Genomic DNA, 27,410 nt, shown 5'->3' on the forward strand with positions numbered 1-27,410 from the left:
TTACTCCTGAACCTGTATAAGCACATATCAGCAACACCTCATCTGGTGCTGTGATTGTGTGCATCCCTAACATGAGGAAAGTAATCACTTAGATATCTGGGTGCAGAACCATAAATACTCCTGTAAACCAAACCCAGTCTAATCTGGGACACCCTAGCCTCAACAGGCAGCCAGTTTAGTTCCTGAAAGCAGCTCCTGCCTATGTAAGTACGTGGACTCACCTTCAATACTACCCTGATCAGTTTATTCTGGGCTATCTGGAGCTTCCCCTTCATAAGTTTAGATAAGCCCCCAAACCAGGAAGTACTTGTGAATCATACTCGTGAATCTCCTATAAATTTGAAAAGATCTAGATGATTTTTAGGCCGTATCGCCTAAAACCTTAGGGCATTCAATTTCCAACGTCTGGTAGTCATGTAGTGCTACATACCCTACATGATTTGGAACAAAGAATCACATCTTAAATATATACAAAATATATTTCACAATCATAAACCCCTGCAGGGTTGTCTTTTGTCTCATTGTTTAGTTCTCTTTTTCCTCTTTGTTTCTTTCTGATTCAACACCTGTTGTCCATATTGGGCTTTCACAGTCTGAAAGTAGCCCAAGGCGCAGTTAACCATGCATGCTCATTCTCATGCTCTTGGACAGCAATGCATTATACTTATTCTGACTCTTTTGCAGTGATTCCTTTCTCTTTTCAGACTATTCTCTTTGGTGTTTTAAGCCTTTTGTCATTGCTGAGGAGCATTTCATGACTTTACTTTGTATTGGTTGGATTTGTTTTAGACTCTTGACCATTTGTACTTTTGATTGCTTGAAAGAAATGTTTGTCCTCCGATGCTCTCAGATTGCCTTCATATTGCAGATGACAGGCCTAAAACCTTTTGCAAACAAGTAATTCTGTCTGCTCAAAATATTAAATAGCTTTTTGTCACAGAATTTTGTCATTTGACCCAAGTCTCAAACCTGTCTAACTCCCTGGCAACATTTACATAAGTGGAAAAAAAAATAGATTGTAGATGGCTTTGTTCTTTCACATCATACACAACTATAATGTGCTCCAGAATTTACAAATGGAAGACTCTGTTCTCAGTGACTACAGTCTCCAGGAACCCAACCTGCCAGCCATCTCTCTGCTACCCTAAGGCCATATAGCCTAGCAGGGTAGTGCACATCAACAGGTGGGGGAGGTGTCCTCCACATCGATGTGATCTGAGTCTAAAGCTTACTACAATTGCATCTACTCTATGCAGATGCAAGATTCGGAGTGTTTTTCTTCACAAAAGGGGCGGCTCCTTGTAATATGCTCCTGCATTCAACATACTTTTTCCTACCTGAAAATTGACACGCTCCGTATCATTCCTTCCGCAGCCGTGGAGGTAATGTTGTTACTTGGTTCCTTGATCTAATCTATTGGCTATATAGGAAATTCATCAAAGTAGCATATTTTGCATTGATAACCAAATATAATCTCAGCGACTATTCAAATTGTTAACCAAACAACAAGAATCCAACCAAAAAGTTATTTTGTTTAGAAGCATTAACTTGTGATTACAGACTATTGGTAGATCCTGATGTAGCCATCTAGCTAGCCATGTGCTTTTTTTTCTCTGGGACCAAAACATGATGGTACTCTATTTTTAGCTGATATTGGAATGAATACACAAGCAGCATATCAAACTGGGATAATGTTTTAGGTTACACTCGCAGGTATAAGAACATTAGCCCGGTCATGTTTTTTATAATTATAAATTGGATTATTTCACATGGAGATGTGGGAATCTAAAAAGGCTGCCAGCTAGCTACTACTAGCAAGGGAAGGCAACTCTTCCTATTGCCCCCTTGTGAATGGTAGTGGGACCGGCGAGGATATCATGTTTCCAAAAGGTGGATCACTCCAATATATTGGTATCACTCCGCGGCGGAGGGATACATCCGAGGTGAGGATTTACAGATTTACTCCCGTGTACACCTGTGTTACGGCTGGGACCCGCCCCCATATATAGACCCCATGGCCGCGACACACGTTCTCTTTCATTTTCTCGGCTGATGTCCGTATGGTTTGAGGTACAAACTTTCTGAAGTTCGCTTGGTAAGTCACTGGTAAGTGTAATATCTTGTGTGGAAGTATACTCACTGTCTGTTTGCAGCCTGGGGTTGCTGGCCCTTCCTCTTGAGTGCTCCACTTGCTGCACGCGGTTGATCTGTATCTTCCGCCTGTGGTTTGTACTTGTGTTTCATTAGCGTTACACGACTCTGTGTGCATCCGTTAATATGATGGCTCTTGCTGCCACAAACTGTAATTTACAATACTCAACTTGCCGACTGGCTTGTTCTATTAGTGTGTTGTGAATTGCTTTAACATTCTGCTCTCCACTTCTATGCTCTGCTAATTACCCCGCAGGGTTTTTTCTTGTTCTTTTCCCTGTAGAGTGTAGAGTGTAAGAGAATCGTGGTGGGCTTTCCACTACGTTGAGACAATAACTCTGGAGTTCCTTAACAGAGTTACTCCATTATATGGTGCTGATTTTACTGCTTGGATATTAAACCGGCTAGGTAATATCGCAGTTGGCGTAAAACAAAAACAATTAATAAATCAAATCCATTACCTGGTTGGTGTTTTTTTGTCTGCCTGCTTGTCCCCTTGATAGCTTCAATGGTGACGACAGCTGTTCCCTGTTGGCCAGTGATAGGCTGTTCTTGATGTCACTCTTCACCGTGAGCGGGGCTACCAGGCTGACAGGCCATCAGAAGCCGGCAGAGGAGCTTACTCACTCGGGTAGCCACTGCAATGGACATCAAACTGGTGGACAGTGATGACTCTCCATCTGTCCCCATCTCTGCTGAGTTCTGCGAGGCGAGTTGGGCCTCTGCCAGGGGTTGCTTCCAACTCACAGCAGAGAAAGGACCATGGAGTTATGTTGTGGGATCAGTTACTCGGCCTCCGGGAGTACCCGACCATGGACATCATGATAGCTGCCATGGTCCTCCCGGACCAGGAGATTATAGGGTGGAACCCACGACTGAAGCCGGGACCCCCCAGAGTATTGAGGTGGACTTGAATGCCACATCTGGGTCCTTCTGCTCTCTTGGCCGCCTTACCAATACCATACTGCTGCAGGCCTACCTGCAGACTCTGTTACCCAGGGGTTGAAGAGGTTCTGAGGTTCTGGAGCAGTATGGTTCTGGAGCAGACCGATAAGGTTCGTAGGGACTGGGAGACCCTGAGACAGTTAATGCAGCCTCCTCAGGCCCTGGGTCCAAGGCAGATGAACCGTCTCCACCCACCTGTACCCAAATAATGGTGGGGTCCCTCTCATGCCCCATCCTGCCCCATCGTGCTGAGGGACGACAGCGGGGAGGGGCACAGCCTAACCTGTTAACCGTCACCACCATAGGAACATGCCTGGGTGACCCAGACCCTCGGGGCACCAGAGGAGAGGAAGGCCCCGGCAGGATCCCTGACACACCCTTCCCCGCCCTCAGCCGCTTCTCCCGGTCTCAAAGGGCATAGTGGAAGGAGGGTGTGGAGTCCCCCTGGGTTTTGTCCATAATGCTCGAGGGGTACCGACTCCAATTCCGGTGCCGGCCCCCGTCCTTCAGGGGCCTTCGTGTCACCACTGTGGCCGACCCCCTGAAGAAGAACCCTGCGGATGGAGATCTCCTCACTCCTGGACAAGGGGTTGTGCCTGAGTCATGCAGGGTGCAGTATGTCCTCCAATACCTGCAGTTTCACTTGGATGAGGACTTGGCAGCCTCTACACTGAGAGAGTATTTGGCTGCTATATCTGCCTGCCATGTGGGGTGGATGGACAGGCCAGTGGGGCGCCATCCCTTGGTCTCCAGGTTTATGAAGGGGGTTCATCACCTGCATCCAGCTAGGACCCGCTCAATGGCGAGCTGGGATCTGGATGTGGTCTTGGCAGCTTTTTTGAACCGTTGGAGTCTGCCTCCCTGAAACACCTCTCTATGAAGGTGGCTTTCTTGGTAGCGATTTACTCCCATGAAGAGGGTGGGTGAGCTCCATGATCTTTCGGTAAGTTCCGAGTGCTACCGCCCTAACCCTTCATTCCTCTCAAATGTTCTGTCAGACAGGCATGTGAACATCTCTTTTATCCTCTGCTTACGACCCCCCGGCAGTGGCGGGGGAGTCTGGGCCTCCCTCCGGCATGTTGTACCCTGTGCAGGCACTGGCTGCCTATGTGGAGCGGACACAGTCAGTGAGAACAACAGTCCAGCTCTTTGTCTGCTATAGTGAGAGAGTCCTGGGGGCTGGGTTATCAAAGCAGCGGCTCTCTCACTGGATCGTGGACACGATCACGACAGCATACCGCCTGGCTGGCAGGCCAGTGCTGGGATCTGTGGTGGCACATTCATCACGAGGTGTGGCTTCGTCCTGGGCTCTACTGAGAGGAGAGCCCCTCACTGACATCTGTGCTGCAGCCAGCTGGTCTTCCTCTTGCACCTTTGCTTAGTACTATCAAGTAAATGTGGCACCTCCCTCTGCGGTTGGTTCAGCGGTCCTGTGTGTTGCCTCCCCTTCCCGGGGACTGTGCAAGGAACCCGCTTCCACATTGACTGCCCTCTCGGTCCCGCGCTGGGTCTTTACCGCTGGCCTGGCCTCTCTAGCACGGACTAACTCTGGTACGGGTATACCAATATATTAGAGTGATCCAATATAGTGAAACATAATGAAGGTTACGCATGTAACCATGGTTATGTGAGCTATATGGATCACTCCAATCCTCTACGGTGCTAGAGGCGCCTCAAAATGATGTAGAGAACCTGTGTCGCGGCCATGGGTTCTGTATATAGGGGCGGACCCCAGCCATGACACAGGTGTACACGGGAGTAAATCTGTAAATCCTCACCTCCAATATTGGAGTGATCAATATAGCTCACATAACCGTGGTTACATACGTAACCTTCGATCAAGAGTGAAGCTTGCAGTAACAGCGCAACACAGCATAGTAGCAGGGAGGTAGCTGCAGACAGACACACTAGCTACCCTCCTCTTTTGTGTTGCCATGCACCATTACTGTAGAAAATGGCTGCTGCAGACAGAGCAGAGAGATACTACAGTGTACAGCAGTTATACTACAGTGTACAGCAGTTATACTGCACTCTGACTGCAATATTTTTTCGTAAGGGTGCTGTCAGTGCTATATGTTAAAGATACATGCGGTACAAAGGCTCTAGGCCAATTTGGTTCTGCACATTCAGGTGCATACAGGATGAGACATAATCTCTTGCAGGATTAGCCATAATCTCAGGTGCTCCATTCCCCAGCTGTATGTTACAGTTAGTACAGCAGTGCTAGCCTACAGTTGAAGTCGGAAGTTTACATTCACTTAGGTTGGAGTCATTTAAACTCGTTTTTCAACCACTCCACAAATTTCTTGATAACAAACTATAGTTTTGGCAAATTGTTTAGGGCATCTACTTTGTGCATGACACAAGTAATTTTCCCAACAATTGTTTACAGACAGATTATTTCACTTATAATTCACTGTATCACAATTCCAGTGGGTCAGAAGTTTACATACATTAAGTTGACTGTGCCTGTAAACAGATTGGAAAATTCCCGAAAATTATGTAATGGCTTTAGAAGCTTTTGATAGGCCAATTGACATCATTTGAGTCAATTGGAGGTGTACCTGTAGATGTATTTTAAGGCCTACCTTCAAACTCAGTGCCTCTTTGCTTGACATCATGGGAAGACCTCAGAAAAAAATTGTAGACCCCCACAAGTCTGGTTCCTTGGGAGCAATTTCCAAATGGCTGAAGGTACCTCGTTCATCTGTACAAACAATAGTACGCACGTATAAACACCGTGGGACCACGCAGCCATCATACCGCTCAGGAAGGAGACGCATTCTGTCTCCTAGAGATGAACATACTTTGGTGCGAAAAGTGCAAATCAATCCCAGAACAACAGCAAAGGACCTTGTGAAGATGCTGGAGGAAACAGGTACAAAAGTATCTATATCCACAGTAAAACAAGTTCTATATCGACATGACCTGAAAGGCCGCTCAGCAAGGAAGAAGCCACTGCTCCAAAACTGCCATATAAAAGCCAGACTACGGTCTACAACTGCATATGGGGACAAAGATTGTACTTTTTGGAGAAATGTCCTCTGGTCTGATGAAACAAAAACAGAACTGTTTGGCCATAATGACCATCGTTATGTTTGGAGGAAAAAGGAGGATGTTTGCAAGCCAAAGAACCCCATACCAACCGTGAAGCACAGGGGTGGCAGCATCATGTTGTAGGGGTGCTTCACTGCAGGAGGAACTGATGCACTTCACAAAATAGATGGCATAATGAGGCCAGGACAATTATGTCGATATATTGAAGCAACATCTCAAGACATCAGTCAGGAAGTTAAAGCTTGGTTGCAAAAGGGTCTTCCAAACGGACAATGACCCCAAGCATACTTCCAAAGTTGTGGCAAAATGGCTAAAGGACAACAAAGTCAAGGTATTGGAGTGGCCATCACAAAGCCCTGACCTCAAACCTATAGAAAATTGGTGGGCAGAACTTAAAAAGCGTGTGCGGGCAAGGAGGCCTACAAACCTGACTCAGTTACACCAGCTCTGTCAGGAGGAATGGACCAAAATTCACCCAACTTATTGTGGGAAGCTTGTGGAGGACTACCCAAAACATTTGACTCAAGTTAAAAAAAGGTAGTGCTACCAAATCCTTATCGAGTGTATGTAAACTTCTGACCCACTGGGAATGTGATGAAAGAAATAAAAGCTGAAATAAATAATTCTCTCTACTATTATTCTGACTTTTCACATTCTTAAAATAAAGTGGTGATCCTAACTGACCTAAGACAGGGAATTTGTACTTGGATTAAATGTCAGGATTTGTGAAAAACTGAGTTTAAATGTACTTGGCTAAGGTGTATGTAAACTTCCGACTTCAACTGTATATGGTCAGAGAGCCTTCAATACTGTATTCCCCCATATTGTGCCTCTTGTCCTCTAACCGTCATCAGCCAGAGAGAAAAGTTTACTGGCATTCAGCACTGCAGGATGTCCAAAGTCAATAGTCCTGTCCACATAGGCCCACTGCACGTCACTCCCTTATTGAACAACCACTATAGTGAGCTAGCTAGCCGCTACAAAGGCTACAATTGGTAGCTCTGAACCATGAAAACATGTTTCACATTAGGCCTGTGTTTCCAGTGTTTGAAGAATACTGTCAGTGGACACGTTGCATGTGTCATCTTGTGTCTTTGCAGCACTGAACCACTTTTTGTATAGTCTTTGGGAATTGTTTGTGCGTGTAATGAGTGAATATGCTATGCATTCTTTTTACCCATGAAATGTATGTTTCTCACATATTTGTTTTTTGCATGTCTTCAGTGTTTCTTTCTTTATGAAGAGATCCTGTCACTGAAGGAGAGAGTTGGTTTATTTGGACTAGACAGTCAGTACCCCTGTGTCTGACTCTGAATGTCCCCCAGCCGTTATCTACTGCTGCATGTGATAAAGTGGCTATGATGTGGAGCTGTGAGGGAAAACAACGGAGAGCAGGCCGACATCTCTATTAGTGCAGTGCTTTGGACAGGCCAACAGATAACCTATAAATAAGGGCAGTCCTGTCAGGAAACATAGCCATCCTCTAATCTTATCTCCTTCCTCTCAGGCTGAGGCTATTGCTATGTGTGGCTGGCTGTCACACTGGACCATGCGCTTGGTAACTTCATGTCACGAACCCCATATATAAATCTACCGGTTCTAACGGAACGACAGGTTGTCTTGCATTTTACACTGTGTCCCTAAATATAGCAGACCTGTCTGAAGAACTACACATAGCTGGGATTTAAAAGAAAATGTGACATAGGGCCCTATCAATTTGAAGACTTCTGTTACCTACTTCATCCATTTTTTATTTTTGGCGAAAGGGAGTGGCTCCTAATCTGGGAAAAATTCTCGTGGTATCTTGTGGGAATTTGGATTTGAAATCAAACAATGACTGTGAGGAAGTGCAGATTGTCGGCTTTAATTTGATGGTATTTTCATCCTTATCATGTGGACTGTTTCAGAAATTACAGCACAAATGTCATATCCCCAAAATGCAAATCACCCCTGTTATTGTAATGGTGAGAGGTTAGCATGTCTTGGGGGTATGATATTTTTTGCTTCTAACTTTCTCACTTATCATTATTCAAGATTCATTCAGGATTATCCGTAATCATGGTATCTGCCACATTATTGTAGAAGTGATGTCACGGTTTTCTGTATGTGAAAGAGAGTCAGACCAAAATGCGGCGTGGCTATTGCGATCCATGTTTAATGAAACAAAGTAAACACGAATAAAATACAAAAACAATAAACGTACCACAAAAACCGAACCAGCCTAATACTGGCACAAAGTAACACAGAGACAGGAACAAGGACAATCACCCACAAAACCCAACACCAAACAGGCTACCTAAATATGGTTCCCAATCAGAGACAATGACGAACACCTGCCTCTGATTGAGAACCATATCAGGCCAAACATAGAACTAGACAAACTAGACATGTAACATAGAATGCCCACTCAGCTCACACCCTGACCAACCAAAACATACAAACATACAAAGCAAACTATGGTCAGGGTGTGACAAGTGATTAGAAACATATTATATTGTTATTTACAATTAAAGTGACTCCAAAATGACACAACACATTATTTACCATTAATTTCTATTAGGCACAAAATAATCTGAACCACAACCAAAACAAACAGCAGATGCATCCAACCAACCTGTAGTCACAAGCTTGATGTAGTCATTGTGTGCTATGCATATGGGATCAAATTTGCTACTTTAATACACATATAAGTGAACTTGTCCCAATACTTTTGAGGGGGGACTATGCACTGTTGTAATTTCTAAACATTTCACCCGATATGGATGAAAATACCCTCACATTAAAGCTGACAGTCTTCATGTTAACCTCATAGTCATTGTTTGATTTCAAATCCAAACTTTTGGAGTATAGAGCCAAAAGAAGAAGAAATGCTTCACTGTCCCAATAATTACAGAGGGCACTGTAAATACATGGACTCATTTCCCCATACATCTTACAGGTAGAATACACTTCTTAAGAATGTCATGGCTGCCAAAGTTTTTGTATTTATTTTGTAATACCAATTACCCCACTAAAGACATTCTTTAAAAAAGTATAATCGGTCATATCAGACTTTAAATGGGCAAATAAAATTCATAGAATAAAAAGGACATCTTCCTTGTAATTGTATCATCTCGCTACCCAACGTTTTTACTTGTCTAATTTCAAAGGATAAAGCAAAGAGCATCAACAACCTCTGAGTTAAAAACACTACAACAAAATGGAAGAAAATGAAACGTGTTCTACAAGAACCAATATCAGTCCCTAAAAACACAACCTTATGGGGAACAATCCTTGGATAGCTTTTCAGAATTCACTGATGAATTGGTCCACATGGAAAACTAAAGGAATAGAAACCGGAAATACATTTATTTCCATGACAGAATTAAAAAGTAATTTTGGACTGACCAATCTAGATAGTTTCAAATACATACAACTTAAAAGTAACATTTCACAATTTTTATTTGACATCTTTTGGATATCAGAGTAACCTGCAGGAATCTAATTTGAGTCAGAAAAGGATGTTCATATGATAGGGAAGATATACAAAACCTTGCAGATAGCATATCCAACTGACCATCTCTTAGAAGAAATTCTAAACTATTGGAACCAAGATTTAAAAAGGAACTGATGTTGGCACAAGATGGAGGGAATGTTGCAGCATAACTAACGAAATTACAGTTAATTAAAGTTTACGCTTAATCTAGTATAAACTAATGTATATAATTTATTATACAAGACAAAATTCACAAATTCTGCAGCACATAGTCATCTTTTTTTTGGTGCATTTTTAAAAATGTAACTAGGCAAGTCAGTTAAGAACAAATTCTTATTTACAATGACACCCTAGGAAGAGTGGGTTAACTGTTCAGGGCAGAACAACAGATTTTTACCTTGTCAGCTCAGGGATTCGAGCCACCAACCTTTCGGTTAGTGGCCCAATGCTCCAACCACTAGGCTAACTGCCATACAATCTACTTGCAGTGAAGCTGCTCAACATTTACATTACATTCAGTCATCTAGCAGATACTCCCATCCAGAACGACCCACAGGAGCAACCAGATCTCCCACCAAGTGAATCTAGGACATGAAACACCTCTCGGCCACCGGCCCAAGCTCCCAACCTCCAGGCCATGAACCATCCACATTTCCACACATTTCCCCTCGAGAGCTGCCCCTCAACCGTCAAAGAACCACCCACCCCCCCCCCCCCCCCCCAAATATATATTTAAAACATTCTAAAATATGATATTCACAATGTCACTCACACACACTTGATTGAATTGGACTTGTCATTCGCATAGTATTGACAAAAAAGTGCATTTGATCTAAATATGGGTAAACGAGGACATTTAGTGGTCATCAGGATTTTCATCCTCGGTCAGTACCTATCATACATGTTGGGTGAGTCCTCTTTCTTATGCAAAAAAAAAAAACACAACTAAAGATTTCATGCATGAGCATGCAATGCAATGAGAGATATTTTTGAAGCAGGTATTTACTTTGCCGAAACGATCTCGACCTATTCTCAATATTTAAGTGGGTAAGAAGCCCGGGCGTGGAATGCGAGCCGCCCACTGCATGGATGGGGATTCGGCACTGGGCTCTTAGCTTGCCTCTACTGAGAGAATACTGGTTAGTTTATTTTACTCCGCTTACTAATACGCTTCAATTCAATGGGTTGTCTCGTCTGATCTGAGGTCGTAGTCAAAGTGATGGAGTGTGGCCGGGCGCCCGGGCTCACCTTCTCAGTTCAGGTCGGTGGTCGGAGATCCGTGGCCCAAACCTAACCCTGAGGGCTTTCCCGAGAACTGCATACGTAGTGCGGGCAGCACAAAGAGACAGAGTCCACCGGAAGCCACGCCCGACCATGCAGCGAACGCGGGTGCCTCCCGCCCATGGAAGGAAGGGAAGGGTGCACGGGGGAGAGGAGAGAGAACCGAGGCCCACTCCCACCGAGCCGTCCTGGTCTGCACTTAGGGGGACGAAGGCCACACGGAACCCCAGGGGTTCCTATTGATGGCAAATCAACCCTCAGACAGGCATAGCCCCAGGAGGAACCTGGGGCCTCAAGGTGCGTTCAAAGTGTCGATGATCAATGTGTCCTGCAGTTCACATTAGCTCTCACAGCTAGCTGCATTCTTCATCGACGCACCAGCCAAGGGTTGTACTCTTTTTGTTTTTATGCAGAGGCTGGTGGCTAGGCAGTGTTAGGAAGGTTGCCTTCCTTTCCCCCGTCTTTACCAGAGCGAGAGGCCACAGTTCACAGAGCAAAAAGGTTTGAGGTTGAAATGACAGCGTGCGGGCGCTCCTGATGAGATGACAGGAAGGGAGACATTAAACCCCTGCCTGCACCGGAGGCGGGGGGGAAGCCGCCAGCTGTCAGCTGTGCCGGCGGCTGGCAAACCATTAAGGATCCTTCCGCAGTTTCGCCTACGGAAACCTTGTTACCAATTTTACTTTCTCTAGATAGTCAAGTTTGATCGTCTTCTCAGCGCTCCGTGACCGACCCCGGCAGGGCCGATACGAGGACCTCACTATACCATCCGATCGGTAGTAGCGACAGTCGGTGTGTACAAAGGGCAGGGACTTATGATCCGTGCTTACTGGGAATTCCTTGTTCCTGGGAAATAATTGCATTTCCCAATCCCTATCATGAGTGGGGTTCGGCGGGTTACCCATGCCTCTCGGCAAAGGGTATACACATACTGATCTGCTGAGTGTGGCGCGCGTGCAGCCCTGGACATCTAAGGTTTCTACCATCTAACATCTACGAAGTTGGACACCTACTGCTCAGGCCCGAATAACTAGTTAGCATGCTGAAGTCTAGTTCGTCGAAACCGGATGCAGTTTGATTGCTATCTTAAGTGTAGGTCCAATTAACTAACGTTGCCTCCTCTGCCCTCGAATTAGCTTGAAGGAGTGAGTGAAGAACTTGATCTCTTGTGGGATTGATATGACCCACAATTCATTGCAAACTAATCAGGTGGCCGCAAAGTGTCACATTTAATAATTCTCTCAACCAGCTTCATGAGATGGTCAGCTGGAATGCATTTCAATTAACAGGTGTGCATTGTTAAAAGTTAATTTGTGGATTTTTTTTCCTTAATATGTTTGAGCCAATCAGTTGTGTTGTGACAAGGTAGGGGTGGTATACAGAAGATAGCCCTATTAGGTAATAGACCAAGTCCATATTATGGCAAGAACAGCTCAAATAAGCAGAGATAAATGACAGTCCATCATTACTTTAAGACATGAAGGTCAATCAAACCTGAACATTTCAAGAACATTAAAAGTTTGTTCAAGTGCAGTTGCAAAAAGTATCAAGCGCTATAATGAAACTGGCTCTCATGACCGCCACAGGAAAGTAAGACCCAGAGTTCTCTGCTGCAGAGGATAAGTTCAGCCAGTTACCAGCCTCAAATATTGCAGCCCAAATAAATGCTTCAGAGTTCAAGTAACAGACACATTTCAACATCAATTGTTCAGAGGAGACTGCGTGAATCAGGCATTCATGGTCAAATTGGTGCAAAGAAACCACTACGGACACCAATAAGAAGAGACTTGCTTGGGCCAAGAAACACGAGCAATGGACATTAGACCGGTAGAAATCTGTCCTTTGGTCTGATGAGTCCAAATTTGAGATTTTTGGTTCCAACCGCCGTGTCTTTGTGAGATGCAGAGTAGGTGAACGGATGATCTTCGTATGTTTGGTTCACACCGTGAAGCATGGAGGAAGAGGTGTGATGGTGGGGTTGCTTTTCTGGTGACACGGTCTGTGATTTCTTTAGAATTCAAGGCACGCTTAACTAGCATGGCTACCACAGCATTCTGCAGCGATACGCCATCCCATCTGGTTTGACCAAGAAGAAGAGTGATGCATCAGATGACCTGGCTTCCACAATCACCTGACCTCAACCCAATTGAGATGGTTTGGGATGTGTTGGACCACAGAGTGAAGGAATAGCAGCCAACAAGTGCTCAGCATATGTGGGGGCTCCTTCAAGACTGTTGGAAAAGCATTCCAAGGGAAGCTGGTTGAGAGAATGCCAAGAACGTGCAAAGCTGTCAAGGCAAAGGGTGGCTCCTTTGAAGAATCTAAAATCTACAATATATTTTGATTTGTTTAAAACTTTTGTATGAGTAGGTGTGTCCAAACTTTTGACTGGTACCATATGACATTGATTTTATTGTTGTAAAATCGTCTCAGTCTCGTAGTGAGGAGCCTTTAAAATATAACTAGCTTCATAAACATATTTTAGGGAATTCTGAAATGTATTGGAATAAATGACCAAATTATAAATCTAGCTAGCCAGCTATGAGTAACTGTACGGTAGCTAGCTAGCTATGCTAGCTTGCTAGGTACATTAATAGCTTTAGGTTGGTTGTTTTTAAACTGAATTTCAACATTTCCACCAGAGACATTGCCTCTCCAATCATCACTCTCTCTCCCTTGGTCAATGGACATTTAAGGTACATTCGGATATGACGATATAAAACGTAATTCAAGGGCTGAGGGTTTAGGGCTGAGGGCTGTCTACTTTGAATTTGGCCTGCAGCCCACAGATTAGGAGACACTCCCTTTGCAAAAAGAGTAGTGTGTAGTTCCAGTAGTTAGATATACCACTACAGTGCCTTGCAAAAGTATTCATGCCTCTTGGATTTCTTCCCATTTTATTGTGTTACAAAGTGGGATTAAAATAGGTTTAATAGTAAAAACAAATATATACACAGCTCAAAAAAATAAAGGGAACACTTAAACAACACAATGTAACTCCAAGTCAATCACACTTCTGTGAAATCAAACTGTCCACTTAGGAAGCAACACTGATTGACAATAAATTTCACATGCTGTTGTGCAAATGGAATAGACAACAGGTGGAAATTATAGGCAATTAGCAAGACACCCCCAATAAAGGAGTGGTTCTGCAGGTGGTGACCACAGACCACTTCTCAGTTCCTATGCTTCCTGGCTGATGTTTTGGTCACTTTTGAATGCTGGAGGTGCTTTCACTCTAGTGGTAGCACGAGACGGAGTCTACCACCCACACAAGTGTCTCAGGTAGTGCAGCTCATCCAGGATGGCATCAATGCGAGCTGTGGCAAGAAGGTTTGCTGTGTCTGTCAGCGTAGTGTCCAGAGCATGGAGGCGCTACCAGGAGACAGGCCAGTACATCAGGAGACGTGGAAGAGGCCATAAGAGGGCAACAACCCAGCAGCAGGACCGCTACTTCCGCCTTTGTGCAAGGAGGAGCAGGAGGAGCACTGCCAGAGCCCTGCAAAAGTACCTCCAGCAGGCCACAAATGTGCATGTGTCTGCTCAAACGGTCAGAAACAGACTCCATGAGGGTGGTATGAGGGCCCGACGTCCACAGGTGGGGGTTGTGCTTACAGCCCAACACCGTGCAGGACGTTTGGCATTTGCCAGAGAACACCAAGATTGGCGAATTCGCCACTGGCGCCCTGTGCTCTTCACAGATGAAAGCAGGTTCACACTGAGCACATGTGACAGATGTGACAGAGTCTGGAGACGCCGTGGAGAACGTTCTGTTGCCTGCAACATCCTCCAGCATGACCGGTTTGGCGGTGGGTCAGTCATGGTGTGGGGTGGCATTTCTTTGGGGGACCGCACAGCCCTCCATGTGCTCGCCAGAGGTAGCCTGACTGCTATTAGGTACCGAGATGAGTTCCTCAGACCCCTTGTGAGACCATATGCTGGTGCGGTTGGCCCTGGGTTCCTCCTAATGCAAGACAATGCTAGACCTCATGTGGCTGGAGTGTGTCAGCAGTTCCTGCAAGAGGAAGGCATTGATGCTATGGACTGGCCCGCCCGTTCCCCAGACCTGAATCCAATTGAGCACATCTGGGACATCATGTATCGCTCCATCCACCAACGCCACGTTACACCACAGACTGTCCAGGAGTTGGCGGATTCATTAGTCCAGGTCTGGGAGGAGATCCCTCAGGAGACCATCCGCCACCTCATCAGGTGCATGCCCAGGCGTTGTAGGGAGGTCATACAGGCACGTGGAGGCCACACACACTACTTAGTCTCATTTTGACTTGTTTTAAGGACATTACATCAAAGTTGGATCAGCCTGTAGTGTGGTTTTCCACTTTAATTTTGAGTGTGACTCCAAATCCAGACCTCCATGGGTTGATACATTTGATTTCCATTGATAATGTTTGTGTGATTTTGCTGTCAGCATATTCAACTATGTAAAGAAAAAAGTATTTAATAAGAATATTTCACTCATTCAGATCTAGGATGTGTTATTTTAGTGTTCCCTTTATTTTTTTGAGCAGTGTATATATACAGTGCCTTGCGAAAGTATTTGGCCCCCTTGAACTTTGCGACCTTTTGCCACATTTCAGGCTTCAAACATAAAGATATAAAACTGTATTTTTTTGTGAAGAATCAACAACAAGTGGGACACAATCATGAAGTGGAACGACATTTATTGGATATTTCAAACTTTTTTAACAAATCAAAAACTGAAAAATTGGGCGTGCAAAATTATTCAGCCCCTTTACTTTCAGTGCAGCAAACTCTCTCCAGAACTTCAGTGAGGATCTCTGAATGATCCAATGTTGACCTAAATGACTAATGATGATAAATACAATCCACCTGTGTGTAATCAAGTCTCCGTATAAATGCAACTGCACTGTGATAGTCTCAGAGGTCCGTTAAAAGCGCAGAGAGCATCATGAAGAACAATGAACACACCAGGCAGGTCCGAGATACTGTTGTGAATAAGTTTAAAGCCGGATTTGGATACAAAAAGATTTCCCAAGCTTTAAACATCCCAAGGAGCACTGTGCAAGCGATAATATTGAAATGGAAGGAGGAGTATCAGACCACTGCAAATCTACCAAGACCTGGCCATCCCTCTAAACTTTCAGCTCATACAAGGAGAAGACTGATCAGAGATGCAGCCAAGAGGCCCATGATCACTCTGGATGAACTGCAGAGATCTACAGCTGAGGTGGGAGACTCTGTCCATAGGACAACAATCAGTTGTATATTGCACAAATCTGGCCTTTATGGAAGAGTGGCAAGAAGAAAGCCATTTCTTAAAGATATCCATAAAAAGTGTTGTTTAAAGTTTGCCACAAGCCACCTGGGAGACACACCAAACATGTGGAAGAAGGTGCTCTGGTCAGATGAAACCAAAATTGAACTTTTTGGCAACAATGCAAAACGTTATGTTTGGCGTAAAAGCAACACAGCTGAACACACCATCCCCACTGTCAAACATGGTGGTGGCAGCATCATGGTCTGGGCCTGCTTTTCTTCAGCAGGGACAGGGAAGATGGTTAAAATTGATGGGAAGATGGATGGAGCCAAATACAGGACCATTCTGGAAGAAAACCTGATGGAGTCTGCAAAAGACCTGAGACTGGGACGGAGATTTGTCTTCCAACAAGACAATGATCCAAAACATAAAGCAAAATCTACAATGGAATGGTTCAAAAATAAACATATCCAGGTGTTAGACTGGCCAAGTCAAAGTCCAGACCTGAATCCAATCGAGAATCTGTGGAAAGAACTGAAAACTGCTGTTCACAAATGCTCTCCATCCAACCTCACTGAGCTCGAGCTGTTTTGCAAGGAGGAATGGGAAAAAATGTCAGTCTCTCGATGTGCAAAACTGATAGAGACATACCCCAAGCGACTTACAGCTGTAATCGCAGCAAAAGGTGGCGCTACAAAGTATTAACTTAAGGGGGCTGAATAATTTTGCACGCCCAATTTTTCAGTTTTTGATTTGTTAAAAAAGTTTGAAATATCCAATAAATGTCGTTCCACTTCATGATTGTGTCCCACTTGTTGTTGATTCTTCACAAAAAAATACAGTTTTATATCTTTATGTTTGAAGCCTGAAATGTGGCAAAAGGTCGCAAAGTTCAAGGGGGCCAAATACTTTCGCAAGGCACTGTATAACAATACACTCTAATGTCAAAGTGGAAGAACAATTATATACACTACCTTTCAAAAGTTTGGGGTCACTTAAAAATGTCCTTGTTTTCCATGAAAACATACTTGAAATGAGTTGCAAAATGAATAGGAAATATAGTCAAGATGTTGACCAGGATATAAATAATGATTTTTAATTTAAATAATAATTGTGTCCTTCAAACTTTGCTTTCGTCAAAGAATCCTCCATTTGCAGCAATTATAGCCTTGCAGACCTTTGGCATTCTAGTTGTACATTTGTTGAGGTAATCTGAAGAGATTTCACCCCATGCTTCCTGAAGCACCTCCCACAAATTGGATTGGTTTGATGGGCACTTCTTACGTACCATACGGTCAAGCTGCTCGCACAACAGCTCAATAGTGTTGAAATCCGGTGACTGTGCTGGCCACTCCATTATAAACAGAATACCAGCTTACAGCTTCTTCCCTAAATAGTTATTGCAGAGTTTGGAGCTGTGCTTTGGGTCATTGTTCTGTTGTAGGAGGATATTGGCTCCAATTTAGCACCGTCCACAGGATATGGCATGGTGTTGCAAAATGGAGTGATAGCCTTCCTTCTTCAAGATCCCTTTTACCCTGTACAAATCTCCCACTTATCTACCACTAAAGCACTCCCAGACCATCACATTGCCTCCACCATGCTTGACAGATGGCGTCAAGCACTCCTCCAGCATCTTTTCATTTTTTCTGCGTCTCACAAACGTTCTTCTTTGTGATCCGAAAACCTCAAACTTAGATTTGTCTGTCCATAACACTTTTTTCCAGTCTTCCTCTGTCCAGTGTCTGTGTTATTTTGCCCATCTTAATCGTTTCTTTTTATTGGCCAGTCTGAGATATGGCTTTTTCTTAGCAACTCTGCCTAGAAGGCCAGCATCCCGGAGTCACCTGTTCACTGTTGACGTTGAGGCTGGTGTTTTGCGGGTTTTATTTAATGAAGCTGCCAGTTGAGGACTTGCGAGTCGTCTATTTCTCAAACTAGACACTAATGTCCTTGTTCTCTTGCTTAGTTGTGCACGGGGGCCTCCAACTCCTCTTTCTATTCTGGTTAGGGACAGTTTGTGCTGTACTGTGAAGGGAGTAGTACACAGCATTGTGTACACAGCAATTTTTTGCATGGAATAGCCTTCATTTCTCAGAAGAAGAATAGACTTTCAGAAGGAAGTTCTTTGTTTCTGGCCATTTTGAGCCTGTAATCAAAACCACAAATGCTGATGCTCCAGATACTCAACTAGTCTAAAGAAGGCCAGTTTAATTGCTTCTTTAATCAGGGCAACAGTTTTCAGCTGTGCTAACATAATTGTGAAAGGGCTTTCTAATGATCAATTAGCCTTTTTAAAATGATAAACTTGGATTAGCTAACACAATGTGCCATTGGAACACAGGAGTGTTGGTTGCTGATAATGGGCCTCTGTACTCCATTGTAGATTTTCCATAAACAATCAGCCGTTTCCAGCTACAGTAGTCATTTACATCATTAAAAATGTCTACTGTATTTCTGATCAATTTGATGTTCTTTTAATGGACAAAAAAAAAATGTTTTTCTTTAAAAAACAAGAACATTTCTAAGTGACCCCAAACTTTTGAATGGTAGTGTATATATATTTTAAGATTAATGAAAATGTGAAAACTGAAATAATTTGTTGCCTAAGTATTCAGCCCCTTTGTTTAGGAAACCCTAAATTAGTTCAGTCGTAAAATTTGGCTTAACAAATCCCATAATAAGTAACATGTACTCACTGAAATAATAGTGGTTGACATGATTTTTGAATGACCTACCCTTCCTTTGTCCCCCATACGTACAACATCTGTAAAGTCCCTCAGTCAATTATTGAATTTCAATCACAGATTCAACTACAAATACCAGGGAACTTTTCGAAAGCCTCGTAAAGAAGGGCAGTGATTGGTTGATCGTTGCCAATATCAAATCAGACATTGAATATTCCTTTAAGCATGGTCAAGTTAATAATTATGCTGTGGATTACAGTATGTTTTAAGCCACCCAGACCCAAATATACAGTCGTCCTTCTGAACTGAGCTGCAGGGAAGGAAGGAAACTTCTCGGGGATATTACCATAAGGCCATTAGTGATTTTAAAACAGTTACGTAGTTTAATGGCAGTGATGGTAGAAAACTGAGGATGAAACTCAACATGCAACTCAATATTATAAACATGTTTTTAATGTTTGGTAGACTCGGTGTATACTGGAGTTGATTACCAAGAAGACAGTGCATGTTCCTGAGTGGCCAAGTTGCAGTTTTGACTTAAGTCTGCTTAAAAAAATATGTCAAGACTTGAAAATTACTGTCTAGCTATGATCCCCAAAATCTTGACAGATCTTGAAGAATTATGAAAAGAATAATGGGCTAATATTGCACAATCCAGGTGTGTAAAGCTCTTAGTGACTTACCCATGAAGACTCGCAGCTGTAAACGCTGCCAGAGGGGTTTCTAACATGTATTGACTCAGGGAGCTGAATACTTATTTATGTAACTCCTATATTTAGTTATTGAATTGCTATCGATCTTTTAAAAATGTTTTAAAGTCTTTAACTTTCACATTAAATAGTATTTTATGTAGATTGTCGACAAAAAATACAATTAAATCTATTTTATTCCCCCTTTGTAACAATAAAATGTGAAGAGATCCAAGGAGTGTGAATACTTTTGCAAGGCACTGTGCATGGCAAAAGAGTAATTGACTACTGGAAACACTACCTAGATTTGAATTTAATTCAACTACCACCAAGCTACTGCAAAATGTAATTCAATTACTAGTTGAACTACATGTAGTTCACTACTCCCCAACACTGGTACACACACATTTCTTACGCAATACACTGTAATTAAATAAGGCAGGGTAATTATTGTTTTAGCAGGGTTTGTTTTTCTGTATACAGTAGAGTGTTCCAACCTACATTACAGATTGATAGTGATATAACAAAACCCAGCCTCTTCCCACTATAATAGACAGGTGTTGATACCTGACCACCATGATCTTAATGTTCTCTGTTTCTGTTTGGGTTAAAACTATGTAAATCAAACTTTGTAGATCAAATGTATAACTGTATTTCTATTTGTCTGTCTTGTTCCAGGGTGAGTGTCTTCTGACGGTGCAGCTGGGTGATGGAGAGCGTTTGGAGGATGAGGAGGATGTAGAGTTCTACCTGCTTTTTGCTGGCACCACCCAGAGGCACCTGACCAGTACCTTGAGGATAAGCCATGTCACCCTACAGGCTGTGTGCCCAGGTAAATTCCACCATGCACCACACACACAACTGGTTGCTAGGTCTGATGCTGGACAGTCGTACTGGTGGTGTGTGTGTGGCAGATCCGTTTGGATTAACCAAGTCTTTTATGATTACACACACACACACACATAATGTGGTTCTATCCTCGTGGGGACCTACAATTCTATTCTATTCAATTCTATTTTCCCTGACCCTAAAGCACAGGAGGTTGGTGGCACCTTAATTGGGGAGGACAGGCACTTGGTAATGGCTAGAGTGGAATAGGTGGAAATGTATCAACAACAAACACATAGCTACCATTTGCCCCTTTTTAGCCATTATTATTACCCGACCTCACCTCAGCAACCTCCGTTGCCTAAACCTAACCCTAATTGTAACACTAAACCTAAACCAAATTGTAACACTAAACCTCACCCCTAAGCTTAAAATAGCCTTTGTCCACATGTGGATGTGGGAAATGTCCCCACAAGGGAGATTACTTTCCTTGTTTTACTATCCTTGTTTTACTACACACACACACACACACACACACACACACACACACACACACACACACACACACACACACACAGCATATGTTTTACTATCCTTGTGGGGACCTAAAATTGATTACCATTCAAAATCCTATTTTCTCTTATCCTAACCCTAATTCTAACCCTAAACTTAATTCCTAGGCCTAAAATAGCCTTTGTCCCCACGAGGGATACTTGTCCTTGTTTTACTATCTTTGTGGGGACTTTGGAGGATTTCCGGTGCCCACGAGGATAGTAATACACACACACCCTGCTCTTCATGGGCACAGAGAGACATTGTACATGGATTTCCAGCTAATGATTTGTGCTTTATGGTTCCACTAAAATGGGACGAGTCTCTTGGCAGCTGCCACAGGAAAGTAGCATTTGTAAATGACTGCTTCTCTCCTAGATGTATGCCATCTTGCTTTTTTCACAGTCATGGAAATACATTGTTATAATGTGAGAACATTGCTCAATAATTACAGTCGTATGAAAAAGTTTGGGCACACCTGACAATTTCCATGATTTCCATTTATAAATGGGTGTTTGGATCAGCAATTTCATTTTGATCTATCAAATAACTGATGGACACAGTAATATTTCAGTAGTGAAATTAGGTTTATTGGATTAACAGAAAATGTGCAATATGCATCGAAACAAAAGTAGACTGGTGCATACATTTGGGCACCCCAATAGAAAAATCACATCAATATTTAGTAGAGCCTCCTTTTGCTAAAATAACAGCCTTTAGACGCTTCCCATAGCCTCTAATGAGTGTCTGGATTCTGGATGAAGGTATTTTGGACCATTCCTCCTTACAAAACATCTCCAGTTCAGTTAGGTTTGATGGTTGCCGAGCATGGACAGCCTGCTTCAAATCATCCCACAGATTCTCAATGATATTCAGGTCTGGGGACTGGGATGGCCATTCCAGAACATTGTACTTGTTTCTCTGCATAAATGCCCGGGTAGATTTTGAGCAGTGTTTTGGGTCATTGCCTTGTTGAAATATCCAGCCCAGGCGTAACTTCAACTTTGTGACTGATTCTTCAACATTATTCCCAAGAATCTGCTGATATTGAGTGGAATCCATGCGACCCTCAACTTTAACAAGATTCCCAGTACTGGCACTGGCCACAGCCCCACAGCATGATGGAACCCCCACCAAATTTTACTGTGGGTAGCAAGTGTTTTTCTTGGAACTCTGTGTTCTTTTGCCGCCTTGCATAACGTCCCTTGTTATGACCAAATAACTCAATCTTTGTTTCATCAGTCCACAGCACCTTATTCCAAAATGAAGCTGGCATGTCCAAATGTGCGTTTGCATACCTCAAGCGACTCTGTTTGTGGCGTGTGTGCAGAAAAGGCTTCTTCCACATCACTCTCCCATACAGCTTCTCCTTGTGCAAAGTGCGCTGAATTGTTGAACGATGCAGTGACACCATCTGCAGCAAGATGATGTTGTAGGTCTTTGGAGGTGGTCTGTGGGCTGTTTTTGACCGTTCTCACCATCCTTCGACTTTGCCTCTCCGATATTTTACTTGGCCTGCCACTTCTGGCCTTAACAAGAACTGTGCCTGTGGTCTTCCATTTCCTCACTATGTTCCTCACAGTGGACACTGACAGCTTAAATCTCTGCGATAGCTTTTTGTAGCCTTCCTCTAAACCATAATGTTGAACAATCTTTGTTTTCAGGTCATTTGAGAGTTGTTTTGAGGCCCCCATGTTGCCACTCTTCGGAGGAGAGTCAAAGAGAACAACAAATTGCAATTGGCCACCTTAAATACCTTTTCTCATGATTGGATGCACTTGTCTATGAAGTTCAAGGCTTAATGAGCTCACCGAACCAATTGTGTGTTCCAATTAATCAGTGCTAAGTAGTTACAGGTATTAAAATCAACAGAATGACAAGGGTGCCTACATTTCTGCATAGCCTATTTTTCACATCTGATTTAATTCCATACAACTTAATATTGCTACACTAAAAATCTTTGTCTGGACAATACCCCAGTACTCAGCTTTTATTAGAAAATGAATGGCATGCCATTGTGATCATTTTCTGTGACGACAGAGTCAATTATTATGCAGCCTCAGAGGGGTGTCCAAACTTTTTCATACGACTGTATATCTATCTCAGTCTGGTTGTTGGCAATAAACCATGTTTTCATCAAAGGGCTGTTTATGTCTAGACAGCCTTACCAGAAGAAGACTTGGTGATAAAACAAAAATATATTTAGGTGTTTTTGTCTTTCACCCGGTTTCAGTTATCACCCTGAGCAGAATGCAGGGGCCATGTAAAACATGGCTAAAGTGGCATATTGATGATGGTATGATGGCTGCCCCAGCTTTGATTTATCGGTGTTTGTGTTGTGTGTGTGTGTGTGTGTGTGTGTTGTGTGCGTGTGTATTTGGGTCTTCTGTCCCATCACTCCTGTTTATAATATGAGCTCTCCTTAACTAAGTCCTTTTGCTGTGGAGTCCATGCATTCTTAGAGGGAGGGAGGAACATGGTAATGAACAGCTCTGTATATCACGTCACTAGGCCATGTTTTAAACACGTTTAGAGGGAGGGAGGAACATGGTAAAGAACAGCTCTGTATACCACGTCACTAGGCCATGTTTTAAACACGTTTAGAGGGAGGGAGGAACATGGTAAAGAACAGCTCTGTATATCACGTCACTAGGCCATGTTTTAAACACGTTTAGAGGGAGGGAGGAACATGGTAAAGAACAGCTCTGTATATCACGTCACTAGGCCATGTTTTAAACACGTTTTGTTGTTGCTAATAGGTTTTGATGGTAATTTGAATATGAATGAATATTCCTCTGATTGTGAGAATAGCATATTTACCTTTTGGTTCACAGGCCTCTTCAATGTTACATCTCTATCTGTGGTCTGTTTTAAAATGGTCTGTTTAATGATCCACTGGGATGGAGGCTAGATTCATGTTTGTCTGCTTTGAAACCTGTTGACCCCATGCAGCCAAGTTATTTGGGCAAGCAACGTGGCAGTTACTCTGTCACTCCCACCCATATTAGCTGACTAGAGACATACATGCTAAAGGCTTCCTTTTCATTTCTCTGTGGTTTTTAAAACTATTCACTGACAAATAGTGTTTAATGTTTGGACTTTGTGCATCTTAGCAACCAGCGAAGCCACAGAACTCAAGCCAGCATTGCAGCAGGACAGTGGAGCTTGAACATGGTTTTCTCTGTTCTTCTCTCTGGAGTCTGAGCTGTAGGGCTACGACACACTGTAAACTCACACTGTAAAGTATATTTGGCATGTCTGAAGCACGTGTGCAGGTTATATTAACCCTCCATTCTCCCTCCCCAGCCCATGACTGCTGTGAGTCGGTGCAGGTCACGCTGTGCTCTGCGCGGTCTGATGGCTCGGTGGACCCTGTGGCCGAGGAACGCTTCCAATTCGTCCAGGACCTGGCCTTCGACATGGCCCAGTTCCTGGTGAGCGCTGCAGGGCGGGCCGACGGTCTGGAGGGGGCTCTGTTGCTGGATGAGTGCCAGATCCCCCTGCAGGAGTGTGAGAGACTAGACGAGAGCCTCTCCCTGGCACTCAGACACCTGGCCCTGCCCCAGGGGTGGAGCGTCCTGGGCTCCAACGTAGGCACACCACCAGGCACCAACCTGGACAACAGCATTGGTGAGTAGGGATGGGGTCTCTGCTTTGTGTGTCTCTGTGCGTCTACTTCTGTATGTTTCTCACAGTTTAGTGTTGCAGCACGGTCTGTCTGTACATTATTATGCCTTATACCCTCTTAATGTATGTGCCTGTAGATTTCCTACAGTATGTGTTGCTGTGTTCTGTTCACACCTCAGTGAGGTAATTAGGGAACATTTGTTGTTTCCACCGAGAGATGATTTGGCCGGGGTCCCATTCCGCTGTGTGAGTAGTGGAGCGTGCCCACCAGGTGGTTCACTAATGATACTCCAGCTCCGCCTGTGCATTAATGTTCGCAACAGCCACCTTTAGGAGAAAGATCCACTCCAGCTAACGGCCAATCAGAGGTCACTTTATTCATTTTGTGTTTTTTTGGAGGGGCTCTGACATGTGTAACTACTTTCAGTCAAACTGCAGCGATTCTGTTAATTGGCACACAGAGGGTCCTGACAGAGGAGAGAGTCTGACTAGAGAGGTCTACCCTAGAAAGGAGAGGAAGGGCTTTAGCTGAGAGAGCAGTGTCCCCTGGGATAGCACCAGTTCTCCACTCCTGATGTTCATGGCTCGGCTTTCCGACTGCGTTTACACCCACTTTATTTCCTCTGTGTTTCTGTTTTCTGCTCCTCATCATCATAAATCAGGAATGCAATGTCAGATATGCTAAAAACAAACATTCCCACCCAATTAATAAGTAGGCAGTAACACACAGTGTTTATATGGCCTATTAACCAGAGCCTGGGACATATTCTGGAGCACAAAAGGGGACATTTGGGATAAATGTCGGCTCTGGTCAGAGCTGACTTGTACTTGTTTCATTTGGAGACAGTAAGCCTCTTCTTGTCAGTAGAGTGTTAGTGTGCTATCACCTCTCTCTCTGCTCCTCTATGCTCCTCTCTGTTCCTCTCTGCTCCTCTCCTCTCCTCTCTCTCTACTCCTCTCTCTTTGTTCCCTTCTCCTCTCTTCTCTCTCTGCTCCTCTCTCCTCTGCTCCCCTCCCCTCTCTCTGCTCCTCTCCCCTCTCCTCTGCTCCCCTCCCCTCTTCTCTCTCTGCTCCTCTCTTCTCTCTCTGCTCCTCTCTTCTCTCTCTCTGCTTCCCTCTTTCTCTGCTTCCCTCTTTCTCTGCTCCCCTCTCTCTCTCTGCTCCTCTCTCCTCTCCTCCCCTCTCTCTCTGCTCCTCTCCTCTCCTCCCTTCTCTCTCTGCTCCTCTCTCTCTGCACCAGTAATAAGAGATTGTGGTAAAGGAGGAAAACCTGGTATTTTAGGATGAAATAATTGTGCACGAACAGTCATGAAAAAACTAGAGGCAGATGAGACAGACAGGCAGCCCTTTCAGCCACTTGAATGTATGGCCCTATAGCAATATACTGTAATAGTATAGGACCCATAGGTCATCATGAAAACTATTGGCTCCTGCTGGGTAATTTGGAACACCATACTGGAGAAGACAGATTTCTGTTTTCTAACATTGTCTAACATTGTCAGTGCTTAGCAATTATAATCCATCATGCACATATCTTTAGTTAAGAATGTAAACTCCAGGCTGATTTGATATTTACAGCAATACTACAGAAAGCCATTTGAAGGACCTTTCAGTCCTTTGTGCTTCTCATCCCCTGAGACTTTTGTTGACATAGGCACATATGAGCTGTGTCCCAAATGACGAGGATGCTGCCTCCCAATCCCAAGGTACCTTAAAGTGCTGCCTTCTAAGGGGCCTTCATTCAGGTTGTGACTACAGGGAGATCAGCTATGACCGGAAGTGACTTTTGTAGCAGGTTAGGAGAGCATTTTATCTAACTCTGTCTGAACCTTTTCCTAACCTTAACCTAAGTCCCCAACCTGCCACTTTAATTATCATAACCTGCTGCATAGATTCTCCTAACCTGCTATAAAAAAGTCCTTCCGGTCGTAGTTGTACTCCGTCTAATCAGAACTCTTCATTCGGCTATTTTGAAGGTAGCATCCCATGTATCCTTTGCCGGGGAGGCTAACCCACAACACCTTGTTTTTCAGCTGACATTAAATTGAAGTAGCCTTCTAATCTAGTTAGATTGCATCATATCACCTTTCAATATTAGTTGTCAACTAATATAACACCACGTTATCTTGAACATCCGTGTCATTTAATAATATGCACGGGTGTGAGATGGTTTGATAGTATGAATGAATCACAATGCAAGCCTACTTATTAGAAAAAACAATAGAAGCTCGAATGCAATATTAGCTTCACACTGAAACGCCACTATTATGGTTATTAATAATTCCTAAACACTCAGTAAAATAGCTTATTTAGCTATATATAAAAAAAAAAAAATGTAGCCTCTATCATGCAAGCTTACCTGTCATGTCCACAACGATGGAGCAGCACACCAAGCAATATGCGAGAGGAGGACCCTATAACGTAGGATAATTATTCTGGTCGGTGTCAACTTAATTCATTAACAGGTACTGAGGAGATCGACTCGGTTACTTGTTTACTTGTTATTCATGTCAGATATTTCAATTTTGGGATAGTTGTTCACTGAATTGCTAGCTCACCCTGCTACAGTGACTACAATGTAAACAAATGTCTCGCGCTCAGTGGAATGTGAATGTGTTATCACGTGATGCTGCCTTGGGCCTTGTCCCAAATGGAAAGTGCTACCTACTAAGATAGGTTCATTGGGAAGCAGGTAGGCAGCAGGCAGCTGCCCTTTGGATCGGGACACAACCATGGTCTGAATTCCAAAGCCCTAAAATCGGTATGCTGTGTACCCATGTCTGCATCTAGTCTACCGTCTGTGTATTTAGCTTTGACTGATGACAGATTGTAATACTAACAGAATGTGTTTAGTCCTCTAATGTTAGTTCCAATTCCTG

General features: G+C 43.6%; 1 protein-coding gene and 1 pseudogene across 9 annotated transcripts in view; one reads left to right on the forward strand and one right to left on the reverse strand.

Moving 5' to 3' along the window:
* The window catches only part of LOC110510174 (A-kinase anchor protein 13), a 156,920-nt gene that overhangs the window by 58,998 nt on the left and 70,512 nt on the right, over window positions 1–27,410 (forward strand). For all 9 annotated transcript variants that reach the window (XM_036971865.2, XM_090211133.1, XM_090211103.1 and 6 more), the window contains exons 3-4: window positions 20,203–20,356; window positions 24,211–24,534. In XM_036971865.2, coding sequence (XP_036827760.2) covers window positions 20,203–20,356; window positions 24,211–24,534 — 478 coding nt within the window. The remainder of the gene's footprint in view (window positions 1–20,202; window positions 20,357–24,210; window positions 24,535–27,410) is intronic.
* On the reverse strand, window positions 11,161–11,314 carry LOC149985439 (5.8S ribosomal RNA; annotated as a pseudogene).

The sequence above is a fragment of the Oncorhynchus mykiss genome, chromosome 1 (genome assembly GCF_057628025.1).
Source record: "Oncorhynchus mykiss isolate SJ-2025 chromosome 1, ASM5762802v1, whole genome shotgun sequence".
NCBI lineage: Eukaryota > Metazoa > Chordata > Actinopteri > Salmoniformes > Salmonidae > Oncorhynchus > Oncorhynchus mykiss.